The sequence below is a fragment of the Formica exsecta genome, unplaced genomic scaffold (genome assembly GCF_003651465.1).
Source record: "Formica exsecta isolate Colony F162 unplaced genomic scaffold, ASM365146v1 scaffold79, whole genome shotgun sequence".
NCBI lineage: Eukaryota > Metazoa > Arthropoda > Insecta > Hymenoptera > Formicidae > Formica > Formica exsecta.
Window position 1 is genome coordinate 93165 of NW_021853558.1, and position 26475 is coordinate 119639.

At 30.9% G+C, this 26475-nt stretch overlaps 1 protein-coding gene across 12 annotated transcripts in view; it reads left to right on the plus strand.

The window, feature by feature from the left end:
* The window catches only part of LOC115244043 (QRFP-like peptide receptor), a 70504-nt gene that overhangs the window by 15944 nt on the left and 28085 nt on the right, over positions 1 to 26475 (plus strand). For all 12 annotated transcript variants that reach the window (XR_003885311.1, XR_003885310.1, XR_003885308.1 and 9 more), the window contains one exon: positions 492 to 622. Coding sequence is in view for 2 of the 12 variants with exons in the window: in XM_029821411.1 (XP_029677271.1) it covers positions 492 to 622 (131 nt within the window). In the remaining 10 variants the exon portion in view is untranslated. The remainder of the gene's footprint in view (positions 1 to 491; positions 623 to 26475) is intronic.

Here is a 26475-nt window from a genome sequence, read left to right on the forward strand (position 1 = left end):
ATGGAATATTTGCGAACAACAAAATCTCATTTCTTGCGCAGAAATTCACACGGCTATCATATAAATTTTATTATTGTAAACAGTTACAATTTCTAATATGTTCATAATTATGTGATGCCATAATTATAGTGCAAGTTACGTATAATGCATATCATTTCCAAATGACCTTTCCAAAATATTTCGAATTTTCATTAATTCAGACAATCGAACGCAGTTTCCTGCATTTCTCGTTTTTCGAATCGCGACAATTATTTTGTATGCATAACAATTAATAATTGTTTCATGGCAAGTGGGATTGTTGGTACGTGATTAATTGGCAAAAATATTTTAAAAATATATTACTTGATTCTCTTTTCATCGGCAAGGAAGGTTTATTAAGAACTTAAGATCTTTGTTACTTTTTTTCGAACTGCCCCGTAATATAGCAAAGTCTTTCCAGAACGTTTCAAAAAATATAATTCTTACGATCAAGAGTTCGTAATTTCTTTCAGGAAATGTCATTATCATCACTTCTACCCTTTGTCCACGACTCAGACCGTTGCCCGCGACGCCGACCAATGTTTTCCTGGGAGGTCTGGCCACGGCTGATCTTTTATTAATAATATTCTGCATACCCGTGAAGGTGAGAGAATAATAATAATAATTATATGTGTTTCTTACGTGATGTGACAAGTACAGCTTCTATTGCATTATGATAATTGCTTCTAATAATGACTTCCTGTTTACGTCACGCTTGCATATACATATACTGACTTTTTGCGTTGTAAACTTATTCACACGATTGCAACTAATCCGATTATTGATTGTTACTCTTTCAGTATATATGTATATTATATTGTACATATGTTTGATCGTTGGAAAACTAAATTCATGCATTTTTTATTTTATATTAATTTGTCTTTGTGCATTTTTTCTTATATAAGTATAAATCTATACATAAATTGAAATGACGATAAGAATTTTTAAAACCTTTTTTCATGAAAGATACATAATAAATTATTACGAATAATTTTATCGTATTAAAAGTATTATATATAAAAAGATATTATATTTTATACTATATTTTAACACCGACGTAACATTTTATATCCCATAATATTTTTTATACATATCATACCCGTGTTAAAGTCAACAAATGCGCTGATGAGAATGCAACGCAATGAGGTTAAGTAACATAGTGAGCTTCGTGTTCCGACAGTTTCCATAAAATTAATCAAACAGAACCGACCTTAGCCAGCGATTTATTACATCTTCCTGCACCAGCAATATTTGATCTCCCAATTTCTATTGTCTTAATATGACAAAAACGCAATGACATGTGCAAAACTTTATTGTTCGGTTGTCTTATCGCTGTGATAAAATAACAAACGCAGGTTTATTGATACGCGGTGTATCGTGTATCATCAATATGCATGGAATTGGCTTTTGTATTCTTGCTAATTCTCTGCATTGATATGAAATTTATTAAATAATTTGTTATAATTAATAACTAAATAAATATTTTATTAAATAAATAGAGAGAGCTAATATTAATAACGAAATAAAAAAAGAAAGAGAATATATATATATAAAGCGTCAAATGTTAATTTGTACTATTTGTATTCCACATTTTATATAACTCTGATTGCATATTGGTTACAGAAGGATAATTACTTCAACCATCAGATGCGCAATTTGTAAAAGTCGTTAGGCAATTAAAATTCTGAATCCAATTTATTTGTTCTGTTTTACATTTAGCGGCTCTAGTTGTTGTCTTTCGTTTTGTGTTTTAAATGTTTCTTTGTTACCACTTTGCGAAGCCATCGTTTTGCCCTGAATAAAAATAAAATCGAGTTGGTTCGAGAGAGGTTTTAAAATTACGTGGCTACTTGAGAAGTGGCACTCGAGCGGTACTGCGCCACTATTTGTTTATCTTTCCCCGGTATGCTCCCGGTTTTTTTCCATTTGTTCTTTATACGCCTCTCGTCTTTGATCCGCATCGTTGCTGGACTTCTTGATCTTATCTACTAAGTAAATTCAACGAAATTCAACGAACTTCGATGGCCTAATCGTAATTTCGCATTCGTTTTCGCGCAATCGTCTTTGATAATATAATTTATGCATGCGCGGGATAAAAACGCGCATAAAAGAGAAATTTTCTTTTATTTTTATATTTTTCCAAAAAGGAGAAAGATTTTAGAGATTAGATTTTTGTTACATAAAGAGAATGGCTGATATTATTTTATTCTTTATTATTATTTTTTATTTAGATCTTATATATTATACGTCGATGCGAATATACTATTGTAATAGAAGAATAAAAAAAAAATTATTTCTCTCTCTCTCTCTCTTTCTGATAAAGAAGCACAATCTCAAAAAGATCTGTAGCAATGGAAGTCTGAGAAGATACTAAACAGAAATTATTGCAATGATATATATATATATATATACATGTATAGGTATATACTAATTAATATTATATCTTTTTACTTATTTATAATAATTAAAGTTTAATTCATTTAAGATAAATTTCTATGATTCTTGATGATTATACATGCTAAATATTTCCAATCAATCTACAAACTTTTATATACTAACATATAATAAGTAATGACTTTCCGAGAGTAATTAATTCGATAGAAGAAAAACTCTCATAGATTGTGATGTTTCACAAAAGAAAATTGTCGCGCGAGAAGATAAATTTGTCGGGCTTTACAATTTGGCTGTTGATCGTTTGTCATTCGCATACAGAATAACACGCCGCGATTTTTTTCTACGCCGCATTATGACCGATTATGTTCATTATCGGCGAAAAATAAAGCAAAAAAGAAACAATCATTTTCAAAAGCCTATCGCGGCAACTCATGTTGCTTCGTTTGTGAAAACAATTTAACGCTTAAGATCGAGCTGCATCGATAAACCTGGTTAATTAATCTTGCATTAGCGATTGCGATGTCTCTTTTTAGACCCTATCTGCGATATGAACAAATTTAGTTAACGAAAGTTGCCGCTAATCAACCAGTTAGTGCAATCGGGTTTATAAATATAAGTTTTGGCGTAAAACAGAAATATGACAACGAACGCAACAGAAACACCGAATGGTCACTCGGCTTAAATTGGACATTTAAGTTTTCCAATTTTATTAGCAAAGTTTTGCAATTTTATTAGCAAAAATGAAGTTAGATAGGGAATTATATGTACGTTTAACGAATATATGGCGTTTTAGAGCGCTGATATAATATATCAGATGTGTTGAAGATTTAATTTAATAGTTAATATGATCGTTGTTACCATGTGACAATTATTCCGTTTATTGATCGTAAATCATTATAATTCCTTGACTTTGAGAGGCAAAAAGTATCATCTGTTTTTCGATTTGTTAACTTCGATACAGAAAAGATTCTCATTTAATCCTGGAATGCACTCTTGGTTTTCGGATATATTTTACTTTTCAAATTTGTGTATTTATTATGTCCTTAGATAGGTATATATTTTATAATGAAAGTATATGAAAACACAAATTTGCAAAGTTTTTCTGAAGCTTTGCATGATTAGTGCTTCTCTTTGACCACTTTAAAAGATCAAAAATACCGGTACGCGATTTTAGAAGATAATCTGCTTTGATAAAGTTAAACAACTTTTTCTTGTACGTCTACGTTTTCAGAAAATGAAAGAGGGAAGAAAGACGCATCTTTTATAGCGAGATTTTTCTTTTAGCAACAGAAATATATGGCAAAAATGCTCCGAAATGTACGGAGCATGAGTGTACGCCAATTTTATCCGTACGATATAAAAGCCCGTGAGCATGACATAAATTCTCTCGCGCGGTAGCTGAATTTTATTACAGTACCCTCTGTTTTTTGACTTCCGTGGTTGAGCCGTCGAATAATGGAGATGAAAATCTGATAAAAATTTGCTCGGGGAAGAGAGCGATGGGAGTGACGATGATGGAATCGCTCCGATGATATATTCGATATCCGCATTTACATTCTCACCGTATCCGTGTACTGCTCGCGCGCAGTTATATAAGGGAAAACTTTAACTTCTCTACGGGGTTTATTTCTATGTAAGCTCTTAATAATGGAGATATGGTCATGATGTAGACAGTGGCTCGATATAACGAAGATCGACGTTCCGCAGTAAAATCATTAATTTCAGTTTAATTCCGTCTTCCGACCATCTTCTCTATCGCGATTCGTTGTTTTCCTTTTGACCTTCCCTGCATTTTCAATCTTTATGTTCCGATGCATGAAACTCTCTAAAGATTAATTATAAAAATGATAAATGTTGAATAACTCAACTGTAGTTACTCAAAATTATGTCTATAACGAGAATGCATTTAGTGTTAATAAAATATAATTTTTGAAATAATAGTAGCAATATATTAAATACAGCTCGAATTATTTCTAAACTAGAATTAAAATTTTGCGAATCGCTTTAAATACTATTCGAAATTATAAGGCTGATTAAAAATTTTGAAAATTATGATAAATCTTTTTAATCGAGTCTGAATGAATTTAAAAGTATTAAAAGTTTTGGAAGTTTCAGGACATTAGTGTTTCATACAAATTTCGAACAAGACCTTTGCGATTTTTTTCAAGATTTTAAAAATGGTCAAACTTTTTAAGAGAAAATTGGCTCTTTCAAGATATTTAAGAAGAATTTATTAGTTCGGATATATCCCCAAGATTCTAACAGAAAATATAAATGTTGATACGAATGCGTATAAACGAACAATAAATAGTGGCAGCTGTTTTTTATCGTTTGTTTAATTGGGTTGTATAGTTGTACATATGTATAGTGCGATTGTTTGGATAGCATAATCGTGAACTGCTGTTGTTTATGCCCAACATCTGTTGTACTCGAATTTGCAATGACGTTTTATATCGTCGAGCATCTCAACCAAAATGGAACACCATTCTTAACATTTAATTTTATTGAATGATTGCTCACACTTAATCTCGATATTTTCGCTATGATATATACGTTGCTCCGGAAATCACTCATTCTCTGTTGACTAAAGATCCTACGAGAAATATTAGAGCTTGAAATTTTCTTTACCTAACAACGAACATTCTAATTTTTATTGTTATTAATTATCTTGACAATCGTTGCAATTAAAAAACGGTCAATATATATCCAATTTAAAATTAAAAGTTTATTAAATAAATAGAGAGAGCTAATATTAATAACGAAATAAAAAAAGAAAGAGAATATATATATATAAAGCGTCAAATGTTAATTTGTACTATTTGTATTCCACATTTTATATAACTCTGATTGCATATTGGTTACAGAAGGATAATTACTTCAACCATCAGATGCGCAATTTGTAAAAGTCGTTAGGCAATTAAAATTCTGAATCCAATTTATTTGTTCTGTTTTACATTTAGCGGCTCTAGTTGTTGTCTTTCGTTTTGTGTTTTAAATGTTTCTTTGTTACCACTTTGCGAAGCCATCGTTTTGCCCTGAATAAAAATAAAATCGAGTTGGTTCGAGAGAGGTTTTAAAATTACGTGGCTACTTGAGAAGTGGCACTCGAGCGGTACTGCGCCACTATTTGTTTATCTTTCCCCGGTATGCTCCCGGTTTTTTTCCATTTGTTCTTTATACGCCTCTCGTCTTTGATCCGCATCGTTGCTGGACTTCTTGATCTTATCTACTAAGTAAATTCAACGAAATTCAACGAACTTCGATGGCCTAATCGTAATTTCGCATTCGTTTTCGCGCAATCGTCTTTGATAATATAATTTATGCATGCGCGGGATAAAAACGCGCATAAAAGAGAAATTTTCTTTTATTTTTATATTTTTCCAAAAAGGAGAAAGATTTTAGAGATTAGATTTTTGTTACATAAAGAGAATGGCTGATATTATTTTATTCTTTATTATTATTTTTTATTTAGATCTTATATATTATACGTCGATGCGAATATACTATTGTAATAGAAGAATAAAAAAAAAATTATTTCTCTCTCTCTCTCTCTTTCTGATAAAGAAGCACAATCTCAAAAAGATCTGTAGCAATGGAAGTCTGAGAAGATACTAAACAGAAATTATTGCAATGATATATATATATATATATATACATCGACCATCTTCTCTATCGCGATTCGTTGTTTTCCTTTTGACACTCCCTGCATTTTCAATCTTTATGTTCCGATGTATGAAACTCTCTAAAGATTAATTATAAAAATGCTAAATGTTGAATAACTCAACTGTAGTTACTCAAAATTATGTCTATAACGAGAATGCATTTAGTGTTAATAAAATATAATTTTTGAAATAATAGTAGCAATATATTAAATACAGCTCGAATTATTTCTAAACTAGAATTAAAATTTTGCGAATCGCTTTAAATACTATTCGAAATTATAAGGCTGATTAAAAATTTTGAAAATTATGATAAATCTTTTTAATCGAGTCTGAATGAATTTAAAAGTATTAAAAGTTTTGGAAGTTTCAGGACATTAGTGTTTCATACAAATTTCGAACAAGACCTTTGCGATTTTTTTCAAGATTTTAAAAATGGTCAAACTTTTTAAGAGAAAATTGGCTCTTTCAAGATATTTAAGAAGAATTTATTAGTTCGGATATATCCCCAAGATTCTAACAGAAAATATAAATGTTGATACGAATGCGTATAAACGAACAATAAATAGTGGCAGCTGTTTTTTATCGTTTGTTTAATTGGGTTGTATAGTTGTACATATGTATAGTGCGATTGTTTGGATAGCATAATCGTGAACTGCTGTTGTTTATGCCCAACATCTGTTGTACTCGAATTTGCAATGACGTTTTATATCGTCGAGCATCTCAACCAAAATGGAACACCATTCTTAACATTTAATTTTATTGAATGATTGCTCACACTTAATCTCGATATTTTCGCTATGATATATACGTTGCTCCGGAAATCACTCATTCTCTGTTGACTAAAGATCCTACGAGAAATATTAGAGCTTGAAATTTTCTTTACCTAACAACGAACATTCTAATTTTTATTGTTATTAATTATCTTGACAATCGTTGCAATTAAAAAACGGTCAATATATATCCAATTTAAAATTAAAAGAAGTCTTATTTACATTCATAAAATTTTATTAACTGTATATAGTAAAAAATGTAATTTTCTCAGAAATTTATAAGCGTTCTACATTGAAGAATTTTATTTATATAAAGATATCTCTTATATGTATAAAATATCTACACACAACATTTTTCAAAAAATTTATAATTTTATAATGTTTGCGAAAAGAGAATGCTGTTCTTTCAATATAATTCAAACTATTTGTTTGCTCTCTGCTTTTGAAGCAAATAATCGCGCGGGAAAAAATTATTTATTCCTGGATACGCCATATTGGCGATCAGGAAATTCACCATTAAACTTTAATAGCATTAGCATTTTGATCTGCCATATCGCACCTGTGCGCTCGAACGAGGCATGAAAATCAAGTGCTTCGGAAAATCGATATCATGCATGTCAGATGGAATGTAGTGGGAGATTATATCATTTTGGCGTTCATTTAATATCCCTTGACGTTTTGGTAACATCTCAGGTATTAACATTGACGTTAGTAATGTCAGCGCATTAATGATATGATTTTAACGCGTCAATCATATTTGACAATTCTGTTAAATCTCTTATTGCCAATGTAGATAACGACGATAATAACTTATCTTCATTTTCGCAAAATTTTAATTGATCTTCAATATTTCACATTATTGGGCAGAGAAGATAAATGTATTTCAATCGTATTTACGCACACGCACACGCGAAAATATATAATTACATATGTACGTATAACTAAAAAAAAAACGCGATAAAATATAACAAAATGAATTTATTAAAAGGATTATTTTTTATTGCATTTTTTTTATTATACTTATTGCAATCGATATATACATTTTTTTCGGTAACATAAAGATATATAAAATGAATCTACTATCTATCAGTTCTAAATTAGCTCGGCACTATTATCGCTATGATAATTAAGAGTTAATTAAATATTTTATTGGAAATAATATATACATTCGATGTTTACATTGAATATTGAAATGCAAAATTTGATATTGGAATTAAATTCAAACTTATAGTGAATATTAAAAAAATTTATTTTATTTATATTATATAATAGAAAACGAGATTTGACGAGAACAGCTATATAAAACAGATCGCTATGTATAAAACGAGCTTTTGATGTCGCCTGATCTTGATTAAGGATCGCGTGTCGCGAATTTCGTATAGGTTTCCGTGACACGTGTCGTTTTAACTCGCTTGAATTGATTCTACGGTTAACCGATTCGATTGCTTTCGAGTAGCATCCACGCTACATTATACGCTACGCTACGTACGGTCATAATATCGTACATAGCGTGAGATATATGTATAGTTGTAATCTGAAAAAATTATTTTTACGCGTCGGCGATCAAATCTGACACTAGCAAATTTATTCTTTAACGACTATCGACATCCGTTACGTCCAAAGCCGAAACTTATAACGCGATAATCCAATTAAAAACGAGTGTGCTCGCACAATCCGCGTTTTCCAATTAATTAAATAATCTGGTTGTGATTGATGAATAAGTTGAATTTGTGAATATATGACAATTACAGTTATTGTTTTATTAGAATAGCTTGAAGAGAGAGTGTTATCTATATATCAAGATTTTATTCTTCTATTTCACCCATAATTTTTTTGTTAAAATTAATGTAACGAAATTATGATGTAACAAAAAAAGTGTAACGATGCATCTAATAAGTCTTGTAATAAAACATTCTTACGTCTACTCTATTATTTTAGCAGATAAAATAGTGATTAAATTAATTTAGACTTTATTTTTTCTCACTTTAATAATATATTATTTTAACAAAGATTTTTATAAGATTTAATTAAAATTTTCTTAAATTAAATATATTTCTCTTTTGAAATTAATTGAAGAATATTTTAAGCATTCAGAGATTTTAGAAATGTAATTATTGTTCCATATTTTAATTATATAACAAATATAATTAATTTTCCGTAAGTGAGCATAGTAATTCAAGAATTAGTCAGACGCGAGATAGATCCTTTCACTACGCCGTGGGCTATTTTGCGAACTATGGGACTATTTGCAAACAGCACAAAATAAATAAAGCGTGAGATTCAACATTGGTGCGCTCGCAGAGATCTTTGCATCTGTACTGATATTTGCTCGGTTAACAGAATGCGTTACACGCTGCGCAATAGTAGTCAATTATCCCACGTAACACATGAAATGTCCATGATGAATTTGTAGGCGACACCCTTTACTATCCTGCAGATGAATATGATGACGTATACCGTTAGCCACTCGATACGCTCGTTGCTATTCAACGAGTATTGTGCATACGTGCACCTGTTGCACGCGTATTAAAATCGCTTCTTGGACTACGTTTACTTGGGGTGTTTCATCAGAATCGATGCTAATCGTGGAACAAGTTTTTGCATCTCATGCAAGAGCGTCTATGATAGGGGGATTATTTTTAAGGATTTTAATATAGGAAAAGATTTAATTAAATTAAAAATTAGATTAATTTTTTTTAAATCTCACTTTTTATATAATAAACAATAAAATTAAATATTATCTTTAATTCTACAATGTGATATAATATTCGTGTTATTGATTTTTAAAAATTTATTATTATATATATTTAAATTAATTGTGCGATGAATATGAGAAGAAACGCGGTTAGAGAGAAAGAGAGAGAGAGAGAGAGAGAGAGAGAGAGAGAGAGAGAGATTCTTTCTTTTGTTTAAAATATTTTACACTTTTACAATATTGCACGTGCATGACATTTGACAATCATTTTGATTGTGTAGACTCACTTTCGGCAATATTTAAAAGAGAAATGTAACTTTTGATTGATTGAAAGAGGAAAAACATTTCTTCATGGCTGACCGTATCCATATTTTTACTACTGCAAAGTTCCCGTATGCGGCTTATTAATTCTATCGCTTAATGGATTTGTGCAAATATCATTTAGTTTCTAGTCACGAATTTCTATTCTTATAAAGTATTTAATCTACAGCCATGTTTTAATGTAACGTTCCATTGGTATTCAAGACAATGCATTGACATATATATTTCTCGTGTTGCGATTGATCTGAGTTGCTCTTATATTATTTTGAGAAAAATATAAAATAACGTTATAATTTATCTAATTTTTTGATATATCTATTTAATTTTTTTTAGATAAATTTTGTAAATATTTTTATATGATATAATAAAAAAAGTTGAGAGATACGGTATATATTATGTAAATTTTAATATATCCACGCTAATTTTTTAAAATTAGGATTATTTCATCATTTTAATTTGGACAAAATAATATCAATAAAAGATTCTTTCTGCCTATGAAATTTTAATGACTTAATTACACGTTTCTCGTCTGAATCTTTCTTTAGCCGATCGCCTTGTGTAATAGATTGGAACGTGGATCCATCGTGAATTTTAATGGGCATTCGAGTGGCGCCTGTAAATCTCTATAAAATCGATATGAGATCAATGAGCGAAACGTTTCCGAAAGTGAGTACGCCTTTCCGACCGTTTAAGTGCGTTTCACGATGAAATATGGGCATATCAATTGAGTTATAATTCTCTGCATAATTCACAACGGTTATCGAAATTTTGAGTAAATTATCGTCGCGATATACTCTTGCGTGGAATATAAAACACCATTTGGGAACTCGATCTTTTACGTATTTTTGTATACAAAGTAACACACATGAGAGAGAATCTTTTCTTGTTTTTCAAGCGGTGTTTACTTTATATATGCGTATATATGTATATTGCGTATATGATGTTTGCGACAAACCACGCAAGGAAAAATTTTGCAATGCATAACTAATATTCTTTATAATTTTTTAATTTTAATTGATATTTAAATACAATGTGCGCCGCGATTATTTTCCGTCTTGATTATTTCGGTAAATATCGAAAATTGAAATAGGGTAAATATTTTTCTTGGATGATGGGAAAGCACAATCAAATAGCGGAATGACCAATCTCTCGAGTTCATCTCATGATTAATCGTATCGAAAATACTAGATATGAGCGCGCGTTTTCTTATCTCACGCTGTTGCGAACACCGGTGGGTTTTCATTTAACGATTCTCTGCGTGGTTAAAGCGGTTAGCTCCGTTCAATTTCGAAATACGTTTTCGCATAAAGGCAAAGGGAATTTTTAAATTTACTGCTAGTTGACACGAAAATAGATAGACAGCTCGTAAAATATGTGAAACGCGAACTAAAAAGAGGTGTCCTTTAATAGCATCTAATAGCATCTAATACAAGATTGTTTCGACACTTTTGTGAACAAAAATCGATTACAAATTTTACAAAGAGGGATATATACATCCATCTTTTGCAAATTTTAAAGTATGAAAGAAATACATAAAACTTTACGTAAACTATTTTTTAAATCTTTTTAAGAAAAATTTAGAAATTCAATATACATAAAAATATATATAAAATATGATATTTAATTAAATTTAATTTATATCGATACTTTCTTCATTGAAATTAATTTAATTTTGTTTTGTTTTATTTTATTGTATTAATAACGTTATTAAATTTTATTTTGTTGCGGAATTGCAATTGTCGAAATAAAAGTGCCCAGTGTAATCATTTTTAAATAATTGTGAAACACTTTGATTTTTTTGTTTTCAATATCACCGCGATAACGGTGGACAGGATTGTTATTATGAGGTCCCTCCATCTTTTTCTCGCATTTCCCATTATTTTCCGCTCTTATTATTTCTCACCTCATCGCAACTAAATATTCTATTTCTTACTTCAACCGCGCCAAGATATTTATTATTGACGGAAGTTGCAATATGTCGCGGGTTTCTTTTATATCTTCGTAACTTTTATTTGAAACATATTTTTCTCTCTAAAATTAATACATTTTCTTAGATATTAACCTCACATTTGCGAAATGTGCACGTTGCGTATAGTATACGCAATTTTAGCGAAAGAAATTATAATCAAGTCATATAAAGAAACAAATATAAAAAAGCAATTTCACATATAATTAATTAAATTAATTATAAATTTTGATTTACTGTTACTTTCTTGTCGTTCGACGCTTTCCCGAATCTTTTGTTTCTTTTTTGTTCATTGTTAGTTGTTGCTTCATGGCACTCATATGACATACGACACTCATTCGCAAGAATAATACACAGATCGTTCGCGCATTAATCAGGCAGCAAGAAATGACGATCGCATAGCACTTTACAGCTTTACATATAACACTCCCGATTATGTAACACGTGGTATTTTATTATATTACACAAATATTACAAAACTTTGTGGTTAAATACATTTGTACGTACTAATTAAATGTATTACAACATCGTTCTACTTGGAATTCTATGTGTTTTGGGTCCGTTTTTATTGGTAATAGAAAATGATATCGGCTATTTTATTCCGATATTGCACGATATTACGCGAGTCGAATTAATTAAAAAGCGATCCGAGAATGTATAATCAAGGTTAAGTATATCGCGATACATTCCTGTAAGAAAAATTAATTTGATGAGAGGAAATCGAAGGCTGTTAGAAAAGAAACTAATGGACTGATGGATAACATGCAATATACCTTTCTTAACGTACGAACGTTGGTGGAATGATAATAATTTTTCCACCTCTTGCGCGTCGGTCACCTTGATCTTTCCTATTTCTCAATATCTTTATATCATTGATGGAACGTAGTGAGTAGAAAATGGATCGATTTCGAAAGAGAATCGAGCTTTTCATATTAAATACAGTCGAGTAAATATTCTTTAATTATTGCATATAACCGTATTGAATCGTGTATTATAATAATCATCAACAACGTATCACAAAACTTTGAAATTTGATGAGTGATTTCTTAAAACGCGCACGTAGTTTCCTACGATCGAAATCTATTGCACGAGTTGTCGGCGCAATAGATAAAGTAAATCTTTATTTTTAATTTATTGACTTTTATAACTTTTAGAACGTATATTATTTGTCAGTAACAGGGATATCTTTGCCATATCGAGTGAATTTGGCAGCCTGATTTTCGAGTGTCGAGTGTATCGTTTTGTATGACTTTGTGTTGTTTTATGATCACGAGAATAAAATAAAAAAGTGCGCATTGTCTGCGATTAATATTGGTAGTGCCATGCAAAGTATTACACAGAATATCGTCATATTTTGCTAATTAGTGCGCATAAGATTATCGTTTAATCGCATTTTCGCGATTGTCGTATAAGCGTTATAAAGGAGCAGTAAAAAAACTGAACAAGAAATAGAAGAGGAGAAGATATCGGCTCAGGAAAATATCGAATATCGGCGGAACAACCTCGTATAAAATAAGCAATTTATAACTTTTTAAATTTATTATTTGGTTTCTTTTTAAAATAAATTTGCGTTGTTCATCTCATTATTTTTGTGGTAACGATTTATTCATTCAGTAATATAACACGCGTAAAACGTTTAAAATTTTTTAATTTCAAAATATTGAAAATATTTAATATAATATTTATAAGGACAGGGAATATTTCACAATTACGTAGTACATACCAATTAATTTATTTAATAAAACATGTGTATTAATGATTAGTAACTGTGTGTGTATCTGTTTTACAAAATCTATTTTTTTTTTTAAATTAAAATCGAGAAACGTTAGTTTGAGCCTTACTCGTGTTAGTTTGAGTTTTACTCCTTGCGTTCAGTTACGATCCTTATATCGATCCTAGATACTTTGCGATGTATAAAGATATTACGGTATAAATAAAATCGGATTGTTTGCGTTCTCCGACAATAGTATATCCAGAGGTAATATGCCCGTGTATTGGAGAAATCTTTGTAGCTAGATACTTTATTTTGTTTGATACACTTTATTCTCTCGAAAATAAAGTCTACATATATCTCACGAATAATACCAAACGATTCATATATATGGCCGCGTCGTTTTCTAACACAGCAAAAACTTTCAGAAATTTTCAGACGAATTTTTCGAAAAATGCTATATATAAAAAATACTCAAAATTTGATCGCACGTTGTTTTCTTTTGTACTTTTTAAATTAGCAACATTGAATATTTTTCTGGTCAAGCTTTGGATAATTTTATTAAACGTCAAGTTTAATAAAATTAGGGAGTGTTTCTTATAACGATTATGAAAATCTTCATGGATGACTTTAATAGATTGCCATCCATAACGCGTGTGGGGGCGACACATCAAAAATGTCAGAACGTGAGTCGGCGAGGTCAGATAAATAGACATATTCGCGATCCTCTTTTCCTCTCTCAGATGTGTCGTGGCGTTACAAATGATCTGTCGTAAATCAGTTATCGTGAATTCATGGAAATGTGGAAAAATGTGTTTGCGTTCCACTCTCGTCGAGTTCGTCACCGCGTCACGGTGGACCGCATCATCGCGGCTCTCGGACGATTCTCAAGGGAGTAATTTAACGCGCGTACAATATTTATTGGAAATTACTGTCGCGCTAGTGAAAGGAACTTGTTTCGTTATTACGAGAATAATTTGCGTGAACGGAGTTATCTGTTTCACTATTATTACGTACACATGCTCACATTGTCGATCTGAAAAGGAAGTTCTCGGGTCTGTAATTAAAGTATACATTATCCAACTACATCCAACGATAATTAATGTCTGTTGATAATAAAATTAATACTTGTGTATCGCACGTGCACGCAATAATGTACAGAGTTATTATGTGTTTAAAAATATGAAACAATTTTATTTTCTCTATTTTCCTCCAAAAGAAATTCATCTAGCAGCGATAGCCTTTAAAATTTATCTTTACTTTTTTCTTAAGTCTTAAGTTCTTCTTATAAATCGAATGAGAGTATAATATGCTTGAGTTTATGTTATTTTTGAAGTTGATTATTTCAAAATGTGCATATTAGTATTCAGCAAGTGTTACGATCTTGATATACAGGATTTACTTCGATTTTTGGCGAGCTAAAATGTGACGACTTAGAAAACATTCGGATCGAAGTGGCTTCGGTGGCGGCTCAAAGATTAAGGAACGATATATCCTCCCTATTCGGAGACAAGCACGCTAGAGATTTCGGTCATACACGCGAGTACTCGTGGATGTGGTCTCGCCAGAGAAAGACGATCGATTTTGTTTCTGAGAGATGATAATGGTTTCGAGATACGAATCACGTGTATCAAAAGTCAAACCATTTCGATATTATTCCGATAGTTATATATATATATATATATATATATATATATATTGATAATATGAAACTTTCCGTTCGATACGGCATTATATCTTGTCGATTGAAGTTATGTAAATTGATATGGCAAAATTACCGAACAAAAAGAATATATATATATATATTATATATTAATTCGCTCGCTTGATTGTTCGTCAAGATACGAGGGAAATTTCAGAAATTTCATTCTCGTTCTGAGGTTTAAGGGACGTTCATTCTACGGGAGATACGCGACACAAAGAACGCAAAAGTTCTTACGCGTTTCGTCTAGAATATGTTGTCGTATGGAAATCTTCCCGACGCGATCTCGAACTGGACTCTTGGGAACGCTATGAAATTTCGGAGGGTTTCCCGAGCATTACGATCTTGTGAAGGACAAAAGTAGAGAGTCATCGTCGGTCCCGTAAAGCAGGCTGCGATAACGAAAGCGTTCAGTCCGACATTGCGTCTCTTGCCAAATTTCTTCGAAATCCACGGGCTCACCGGGGATCAATGATCAAGGATCTATGATCGTACTGAGGAAACAACTGAGTAGACAAATTCTGATAACTATCGTTATTGAATGTTTTTTTTTCAGAGGAGAATGGAGAAAATAGAAACTGTTACATAGAATTGGCGCGAATATGTAGTGAAATACTTATTATATCATTAAAAGAGAGAGAGAGAGAGAGAGAGAGACGCGTAGACGAGACCGTATTGTTTTTTCACTTTTTATTAACAACATAAATTATGATAATTATACGCTTTAAACCTTCCTTGGTTAATAAGAAACTTATGAGAGAGAGAGAGAGAAGATTATCAATTTGAAGATTTATAAACTTTGTATAATTTAAATTTTATAGGAATATTTTTTGTTTGTATAAAATTTTTTGGAGCTTTGGACTCTAAAAAAGCGCTTGCTCATCAATTAATGAAAATAAAATTTTAAATTATGACAATGTAATGTATAGAACATAAAAAATATGATACATCAAAATTCAAGAATATTTATTTTATTGCTTATTGCTGTATGCTTCAAATTGTCAAAACTTTCTTTCGAAAGATTTCACTGCTCGAGTTGTGATATTCTTCTTTCAAAAATATGATATATATTTAACAGATTTAAATGCAAAATAATTTAGGAAAAGAAAACGCGTGTAGAGCTATTTTGTATAAGGAAATGTTAATGAAGGGAATGCTTGTCAAAACATGCGGAAAATCTTATTACGTATATCTGATGGAGATTGAATTGCGGTTGGTAAAAAGAAGTCGGAGAAAAAGGAATGTTTGGGAAACAGGAAACGAAACCTGTCAACGCGTTTATCGTTACCTATCCTATTCGATGGATATTTGCCTGGAGAGTAAAGATGTCGATTCGGTGAATAGCAGCTGTACACGTTGTATCCGTGCTACCACAGTTCTTTCTGCGGTAGACATGTTTTTTTATTACATAAGATACTCTATTTATTTTTTATATATGAGAGATATACTCTCTCTCTTATAAAAACAACTTTCTTTTCATTTTTTACGTTTGCTTCTTATTATAAAAAGTAAAGTGTATTTAACCGCTTGTCTTACTAACTCTCTCTCTTTCTTTTTATTGTTACAGATATAGCAATATATTATTTTAAGATACATAACTCAACTAATTGCGATTCTAACAAATTATTGAATTTTTCTATCTAATTAAAAAGAATAAAAAAAGATTAATAATAATATATGTTTTAACGTACAAACACACATATCAAAAGATATCCTAAGAATGCATCTTTTCAATTCTTTTCTCATTTAATCTAATCTTTAAGACAGACTATTAATATTTGCTTAACATTGAAATAATTCATGTTAAAAAAGTATATCGGAAATATTTATTATATTATAATATAAATTGTCTGTATATACTTGACTCGGACAAATATCACTTTATTTTATGAAAAATGGATTATGTGAATAAAATAGAAGGCTTGCGCGCGAGGATGTCGAACATAACGTTGAAACAAATTCAAGCTTCGACGAAAATACACGCGCTTTAATCATTTAGTTTAGATTGATAATAAGTCTTCCTGTCGATCGACTTTACGCGCGATGATATATGAAGATGTGAAATGGATAAGCGCAGTTTGCATCATCCGCTTGAAAGATGCGCGTCATTACTCATCCACGTTGCATATTCATAATTTATGAAGATTGTGGTGTGTTTGCGTCTTTTTTTTTTTAAACGCTATTTTTATTGCCATGGCCTTTTTGTAGAGGTTATATCGCCCTTCTCTCTTTTAACTATAATTTTAACTTCAATATTTTCGTTTTTATCTAATTCATTTACGATATCCTGTACGGTTATAAATCATAATGCGTCGTCATTTTTTATGCATATAATAGCGAAATTCCGGATAAAACAGATAATGAATAATAATAAAAATTAATAGCCATATTGCAATATATTTTGCGACATGTAATTTATTATTTCGTATAAAAAGCAGCTTACAACGGGTAAAGATCAATATTTTTTTTTATTTGTCTAGTGCAACCGCGAATGAGAAATAAATGTTTCCATAATGTACATATGTACGAGTATATATCAAGTCCATGTGAAGCCCGCATAAAGAGGTTTTACGAGTTATAACGAGTTTCACATTAAAACAATTTTATGCCAAAAAAACACTTTTCAAACGCCTAGTTCCATTAACTAAACAGCTCTTTTCGTTATCCGCTTTTCTATCTCGTGACGAGTAATATCGCGGTTTTTAATTCTAGGAATTACCGCGGTAAATCCCGCTTCCATCTTAATATCAAGAACGTTTCTTGGTGGGAGACGTAGGCGTGAGAAACAGCCGAGTTGCGGTCTCATTAACACGGCTACCCTAATCTAATCCTTTACGTTTAGGATCTAATGAGACACACGGGGACGAGGGTTTACCATTTTGAATCCACGTCGGTGAGTTAGGTTCACGCGCGCGACCAGGCTATACCGCCTGTTGAGACAATTCGATGGTTTTATTTGTTCAAAACCGCGGCTTTACGAGCCCGTAAAATTCTCTCGCACACCCAGTGTGCAGTATATAATAAACTCTTGTTCGCGTGAATGTGCACGATCGCTCGTCCCTCGTCCAAGGATAAAGCCCCGACGCTACTTCATTGCATAAATTGCTCAGATACTTCAAAGTGTTGCGCTTTTTTGCGAGATCGCCATGGAGAGCTCCAAGTTTTTCAATTTATTAGAATCATAAATCTCCTCGATGATTAACGCTTTTTATTTACGTTTCAAGTACACTGGTGTATAGGGTGCCTCTGAAGTTTTGTACTACCAAAAAAAAAAAAAAATAAAAATGAAAGGGAAAAGTCTCTTTCAACATAAAAAAGAAAATAAAATATGTTACATATAAATAAATGTATATATAATATAACATATAATATATATATATATATATATATATATATATATATATATATATATATATATATATATATATATATATATATATATATATATATATATATATATATATATATATATATATATATATATATATATATATATATATATATATATATATATATATATATATATATATATATATATATATATATATATATATATATATATATATATATATATATATATATATATATTATATGTTATATTATATATACATTTATTTATATGTAACATATTTTATTTTCTTTTTTATGTTGAAAGAGACTGTACCTTTACATTCTTATTTTTTTTTTTTTTTGGTAGTACAAAACTTCAGAGGCACCCTATACACCAGTGTACTTTGTACTACCAAAAAAAAAAAAAAATAAGAATGTAAAGGTACAGTCTCTTTCAACATAAAAAAGAAAATAAAATATGTTACATATAAATAAATGTATATATAATATAACATATAATATATATATATATATATATATATATATATATATATATATATATATATATATATATATATATATATATATATATATATATATATATATATATATATATATATATATATATATATATATATATATATATATATATATATATATATATATATATATATATATATATATATATATATATATATATATATATATATATATATATATATATATATATATATATATTATATGTTATATTATATATACATTTATTTATATGTAACATATTTTATTTTCTTTTTTATGTTGAAAGAGACTGTACCTTTACATTCTTATTTTTTTTTTTTTTTGGTAGTACAAAACTTCAGAGGCCCCCTTATATATATATATATATATATATATATATATATGTATAAATTATATACCTGTATATAAATATGATATATTAAAAATATCTCCGTAGGGGGAGGAGAGAGAGTAATTGACAAATTAATGGGGATTGAAAAACTGCGTTTCTTACAAAATAATTATCGGAAGGGCAATATTTTTTTTTTTTGTATTCACATTGTTTCGCGCTGTTGTATTTAAAATATTTTGGTCGCAGGAATTTCATACCGGAAATAGTCGCGATGAGCCAGGCACCACTTTCGCGTTTAGCCGCTCTCGTTCTATCACGAATATTGTATAAATCTTGCATCCATTTCCGCGTATCCCACATCCCATGTATTCTCTGGTATCGCGTAGACATGTTCTCGTTCGTCTGTCAAATTTCATACAGCGATATTCATGGCGGGCGTTTTCATCGCTGCTACATATTGCATTTCATCATTTTAACTAGACGTCTGCAAGAGGAATTTTATGTTAATTTACTTGTTGTAGAAGCATGCCATTCGGTCATACATATACACCGATGCGCTGGTGAGCAGAATTTTTCACTTATTTAATAAGCAAGAGAAATTTCTTGTATCTCAATCTCATACTCATGTATAATTTTAAAATTAATTTTCCCTTTTGGAAAAGTTTCTTACTAAAGAGGTCACATAAAAAATTAATTCTTTATAATATATCTAAGAAGCTTTATCAAACAAATTAAGGGGAAACGAAAAAAGTTAAGAGAAAAATTAGAGATTTTATTAAGTTAGAAAATCAGAAGAAATTGACTTTTATACAAAATACTATAATTATCATTATATTCGTTGAAATAATATTCGTTACATTAAAAAAAAAAAAATTCGTTGAAATTAACATTTGTAAAGAAAGCAGATTTGTATCATAAAAATCTTGTTATATTACATTAACAAGTGAAAAAAAGGAAATTTAGTTTGAAAATATTTATGATAATTGACAAAACTATAATATTCATCGATTTTATCTATCGTTAGTATTTATGTTTAAATATTACGATCACTGTATTTTAGAATTAAACATTTTTTATTTATGTTGCGTTTAGGGAATAAGATCTCAATGTTGGATGATTTTTTTACACGCGTATTCATAGACGTCGTTATTGCGGCATGTAGTTTTTCACGAGAATATTCCTATCGAGCCGAGTTGTTTCCTTTATACCACAATTTTTCAATCTTCTCTCCGGGTCGTTATGCAGTTACGCGATGTAAGTTACGATACACGTACGTGTACCGGAACACCGGACGCGGCGGAAATTTATAGCACGGATCAGATACTATACATATAGTTGACTGATCGTTACTTTAGCTCGGATCATCGACAATTTGTCAATAAATATCAACGCGGGAAAAAATAGGCAACTACGCGGGTTTGTATTAAATAAATCGACAGGTGAATGATCGCGACGATCTTTAAACTTCCAAGGGGTTTACAAAACATTTCAATCCAGAGAAACGTCAACACGATATATATGCCGATCTCACACGTATATTCCAGGCGCATTAATTTGCATTCTATGCATAATTTTAATGTATGTGACATATAATGGAGGCAAAATTCGCAATTTCCATTTTTCAAGAGTATGGATGAAAAATTTCTCGCACGCGTGCGCGTTCGTGAATAAATAAATTGAATAAATCATTTGTATTTCTTTTAAGATTGAAAAGAAAACGTTAAATTTGCCGCTACAATTTATCCCACGCAAAGTGGAAATAAGAGGATATTGATTTATTTTTTGCTAATTTCTTTGTCTCTAACGTTATAATTCGAGATGCCTGCGTGACAAGAGTATCGACTGTAAAAATCTTACATACACTTAATATCGCTCATCCTTAATAAATATTTACTTTGTCTCGAAAGAGGGAGTTTATCCTACGTCAAGATAACAGTAGAACATGATCAGCGATCACGTAATCCAAATATAAACGTAGAATGTTTTAATTAAATTCTTTCCTTGGAATAATCAAGAATTGCTTCTCTACGATCTAGCATGCGATATGTGTGGATATCCTTTCGATAATTAATCAAAATGTTGAGTATAACGGTCGACGGTCAATATTAATAATTATTCTCGCACCGATTAAGCGAATCAATTGTTCTACGCGAATATTTTTCGCGATTATGCAGGAGCGCGATGTGTGTTGCCGCCTTATTTATACGGTCGCTGATTCAGCACCGTGTTTGTCTAGCATAAATTGTGCGAGAAATGTCGCTCGCTAAATTGAGGACCATTTTCATCTACCTGTAACGGCGCTGATAGGACGTTCATACGTGTATAGCGTTAAATAGTAATCGCGCATTTATCGCGAAATGATCAGTGTATCTTGCATGAATCGATAAGTGTGTAAATTGAAATATCATTGATTTGCCATATCAAGAAGAAGATCTCCTTACATGATATTTTTCTTTTACCTAAAGTTACGTATATAAAATGATGAAAGATGCGTCTTTCTCTGCTTCCCTTTCTCTTTTATATCGAGTTTATATAGTACGCGATGAAATATCTGCAATGTATCGGAAAAATTTTTAAAAAGCCATTCGTAGACTTTTCAAGAACTTCTTTGATACATTATATTAATTTGATTGCATGCTTTCATTTTCAGTATACATTTTAGCAAAAGGAACATATACAGAAATACTTATTTTTGGGTTAATTGTGAGCAAGCTTTACGTTAGACCACTTCGCTTGCAAAATTGGATTTTAATTAACGCTTAACGTGCTTTCGCTCGACGTTATACTTACTGCAAAACCGGTACTAAGAATTTCCGTAGGTTAATACGATTTGCCGTCATGCTGGATTATGCATAGCCGCGCCGGTATCTCCTGTGATTAGTGATGTTCTCGCCGACATCGACGAAGAGCCATAAACGGTTTTAATAACGGAGGTTGCACCGAGATTACATGAAATTTTTTGAATGAAATTTTTGTTTACAAAGTACCAACATAGATCAACATAGATGTAATGTAGATATGCATTTAATATCTTATCCGAAAAAAAAAAAAAAACTATATCTAAACTATCGATTAAAACTATTAATTTTAACAAATCTACTCTCTTGAATAAAATCAATGTATTATCACTGATAAGCAATGCTGGTTTCTCATTCAGCAGTAGAACTCGTGCTTTTTCGCCTCTTGAAGAACGAGTCAAAGGAGATGTAGGAGATGTCTCATAAAAATTATGGCGATTTATATTGAATCTTGAGGTTAATAATGTGTAAGTCATTTTATTCGTTTTATGCGAGTTTAATATCACTGCTTTTGAAGAACGTGAAAAATCATAATATACCCTTTTTTTCAACAATAGAGTTTGCAACAATATGTTAAAAGATTTATCGCAGAGATTGTGTATTTTGGCAGCTTTTTTAATGTCGAGCGCGCGGTGTACTGTTCTCACTTTGTCAATATCTTATACAAAGCAGCTTATAACAATAATCCGTAAAACCGCTTTGATATTCGCGCTTCGAATCAAACATGATATGCCGTGCACCATTGATGATTAAAAAGAATATATCACTGAATACTGCGATTATGGTATATGAATTAATATGATTGATTAGGATATTTTTGTAACATCGTTACAAAGATATGTTAAGAATAGAGCGAAATTTTCAGACATGTTAGAGCCGCGAGATAAATAAATTCACGAGGATATACATTCTCATTGAAGCGAATCGAGTTGCACGGGCGCAATTTTCGCCAGGAATATATATTTCCAGCATCCCTTTTGTCGTCCTGTGAGTCCTGAGTACTGAGTCCGCGCAAGCGTTCGATGACGTTTCGTTAGAAAAGCCGTTGCGTTGCTCGTTGATGTTTAACGACATGCGCATCTCGTGCGTTGCCCCGAGGTTGATGGCGCGAAATAATCCGATTGGTGAAAAATATAAGCGCTTCCGGCAAATGCATCGCGATAATTGTTCCGCCGGAGAAGCTTTTTTTTGTTCTTGAAACTCTTTTGATTGCATTGACCTGCCTGGTGCCCACGATAAGGAAATCGGGAGAAAAAAAAGTGTCGTATGGAGAATGCGGTCTGATACATAATGTAATCGATATGGATTATTTCTCTGTAAAATTAGATCAAAGATATAGAATAAATTCTCTTTCCGAGAAAATTATGACTTTAAAGATATTGAGAAAAGTTTACTTTAATATAAATTTAATTTTAAGCTTATTTACTAAGATGTAGAACGCTGAAATATGAAAGACTACGACAGATAAAATGAACTCTTTCAATATTTTCATTAAGATTAAATCTAAATTTATGCTATTATATTTAATTTTTTTATTGTGCAAGATGTATTATACTGTGTGTGTTAATAATAATATACATATATCTTAATATTAATGGTAGATAAAAACTTTAGCAATTTTATGCATCCAAATTATATAATATATTTGCGCGAATTTGCGACCTTCTGAATACCTGGAACTGAATTGTCTTTGCACGAAAATGGATTAAAGTATACAATGAATTTAATATACCGACAGAATTTAGTCTTTATTACGCTGAGATAAATCCTTTTATGCGAATATTAGTGAAAATAAACTTTAGCTTTATTATGAACATTCTTAGCAAACCCAGAAATTACAATCGTCATTTCACGTTGAAACAAACGGAAGATGCGGAAATCTAAATTATATTCGTTTTCACTTGGGAAACACGGGACGCTCTACCGAGGTATAGAGAATCGGATTTTTCTTAGCGAAAAGTTTGAAGCTCAACTTTTATATTTACACAATCAACTTTACATTCTCTTTCTATATATATACGTCTCAGATTGAAATATCGTTAAAGTAATGCCTACTTGATATTAACCAAAGGAATACGATATTGTTATTCATATTAGCCCTTGAAGCTTAATTCGCTTTAAAAGCTCTTTATTTTCATTTACTAATTACTCGAAAATTATTACCTTAAGACTTTAAAAAATATTAAAATATTTTCAATTATTTTTTATCGAGGAAATAATCAACTAAATTTATTTAAAAAAATCTATTGTATGTTAAAAGATAATGTAAAAATAAGATATTCCCGGTATGTATTCATGTCTTGTTTATATAGAAAAGGAGACTCATTTATCCATGAGCTTTCGTTAGAATGTCACAGATAAGGTGATGGAATTGCTTATTCAAGACTGAGAGTGCAGGTGTTAAATAACAATGGCGTGCGATAACGTGACGCTTCATCTACTAGTACAACTCTATTTAGTGCAATATTATTATGCATTAATTATTGTTATCGTTTTCGCTGTTTTACACTTAAAGGCGTGTTATCGTATTATGACGACGGGAAGATACTCTACACATTGTACCTTTCCAAAATTAATTCGATAATCGCGAACGCAAACATGCGCGTAACATCGATTACCGATAATTGAATCTTAATAAGGCTTGTTTGTCGTTCGGCCATATGTTTGTCGCCGTTATATTATTGCGTTATTCCACTCCGTGGGACAACCGAGCTCGATACCACCATGAAAAGTTTCATTTGCGACTATGGTCGTGCTACACTCGCCCGCATGGCATTATTTACGTGTCCTGCATTTTCAGGAAGCTTGTTCTCTACGTACAATCGATAACGTGCTTCAAATGCACGTGTAGTGGCTACATCCTTTCGAAAGCTAAATTGCTATGTCAGCTCCCATATCCCAGGCGTGGTATTTGATTATAGCGTTGTAAATGAATTTGTTACGAACTGCACGTTTTAGCTTAACAAGCGAATTTTTTTCAATTTTTTCGATTGTTGCACATTTTATCTTAACAAGCGAATTTGTCCAATTTTCTATCATAATACCACTACATTGTTTTATAACATGTTTTATTTATCAATCCAATTAAATAATTTTTTTCTTGGATATGTATTTATACGTAAAAATGTCGAAAATTGTCATCGCGTGTCATCACAGTTTTTATTCTGATTGTCAGGATTAAATATCTTTGTAACATTGTAATCTTGAAATTTGTTAAAGTAAAATTTTGAAATTAAATAAGGCGGATGAAGTTTTACTATCTTTTTACATCTTTGCAGTTTAGTCGTGAATTTCCTTTATTTTCAACTATTGCTTTTTATTGTCGATGTTAGAAATTGAAACAATTTCTCGAGCTACAAAACTTTTGTCAATTATAGTATTCTTATATAATATTGTCCCCAATTAATATCTTTTTAATAATTATGTTGTTCTCTCTATTAACTTTAAAAAATAAGTATAAAAGAGATATATGTCTTTATATTATATTTTATGTCTGGTAATATTCCAAGTAATACTCGACTAAAATTTTAATTAGGACGAACCACTTCATCGCCGTAAATATTCTACAAGTCACTGACGCTTTTTCTTCTTTCTTTTATCAAATAAGTTATTTATGCGAATATACATTCTTTTATGTAACATATGTATTGCTCCTCTTATTTCCTTTTACCGTATTCTCGTTTCACAGTAGAATAACGTGACCATCACAAAGGGAAAATGTCTACTTATACATTTCTGGGTTTATTCAGTCGGATTCGTAATGTATATAAAATTGCTCGACATATTTTAAGAAATGGTATGGTATACGCGAACCAACTTAGATTATAATGGCAGAAGAGATAAAATCTAACGAGTCTGATTCGATACTTATCCACATTCGTTCTTATGCAAGGCTTTCAGGTATTCATATACATATTTCTGTCGCGTCTTTCAATCGCGATTATTTACTGTTTGCAAAAAAGTTTCGGGAGCAATTTTTCGATATTTGTTTATTGTAATAGAATTTTTGCATTATCGACTTTTCAACAACAAAACCAGATGAAAAATTTATAACTTTTTGTCAAGAAAACAGTTGTTCTCTGAATAATCAATTTACTTTCCATATGCGATAATCGCATTTCGCAATTGTCGAGAAGAATCGTTCCGGATTGTCACGCCGGACGATAGTCTTTGTTTTATCCGTTATACGAGAGAGAGAGAGAGAGAGAGGGGGGGGGGGGGGAGGGATAGAAAAAAATTTATTATCTTTCTCAGCTAT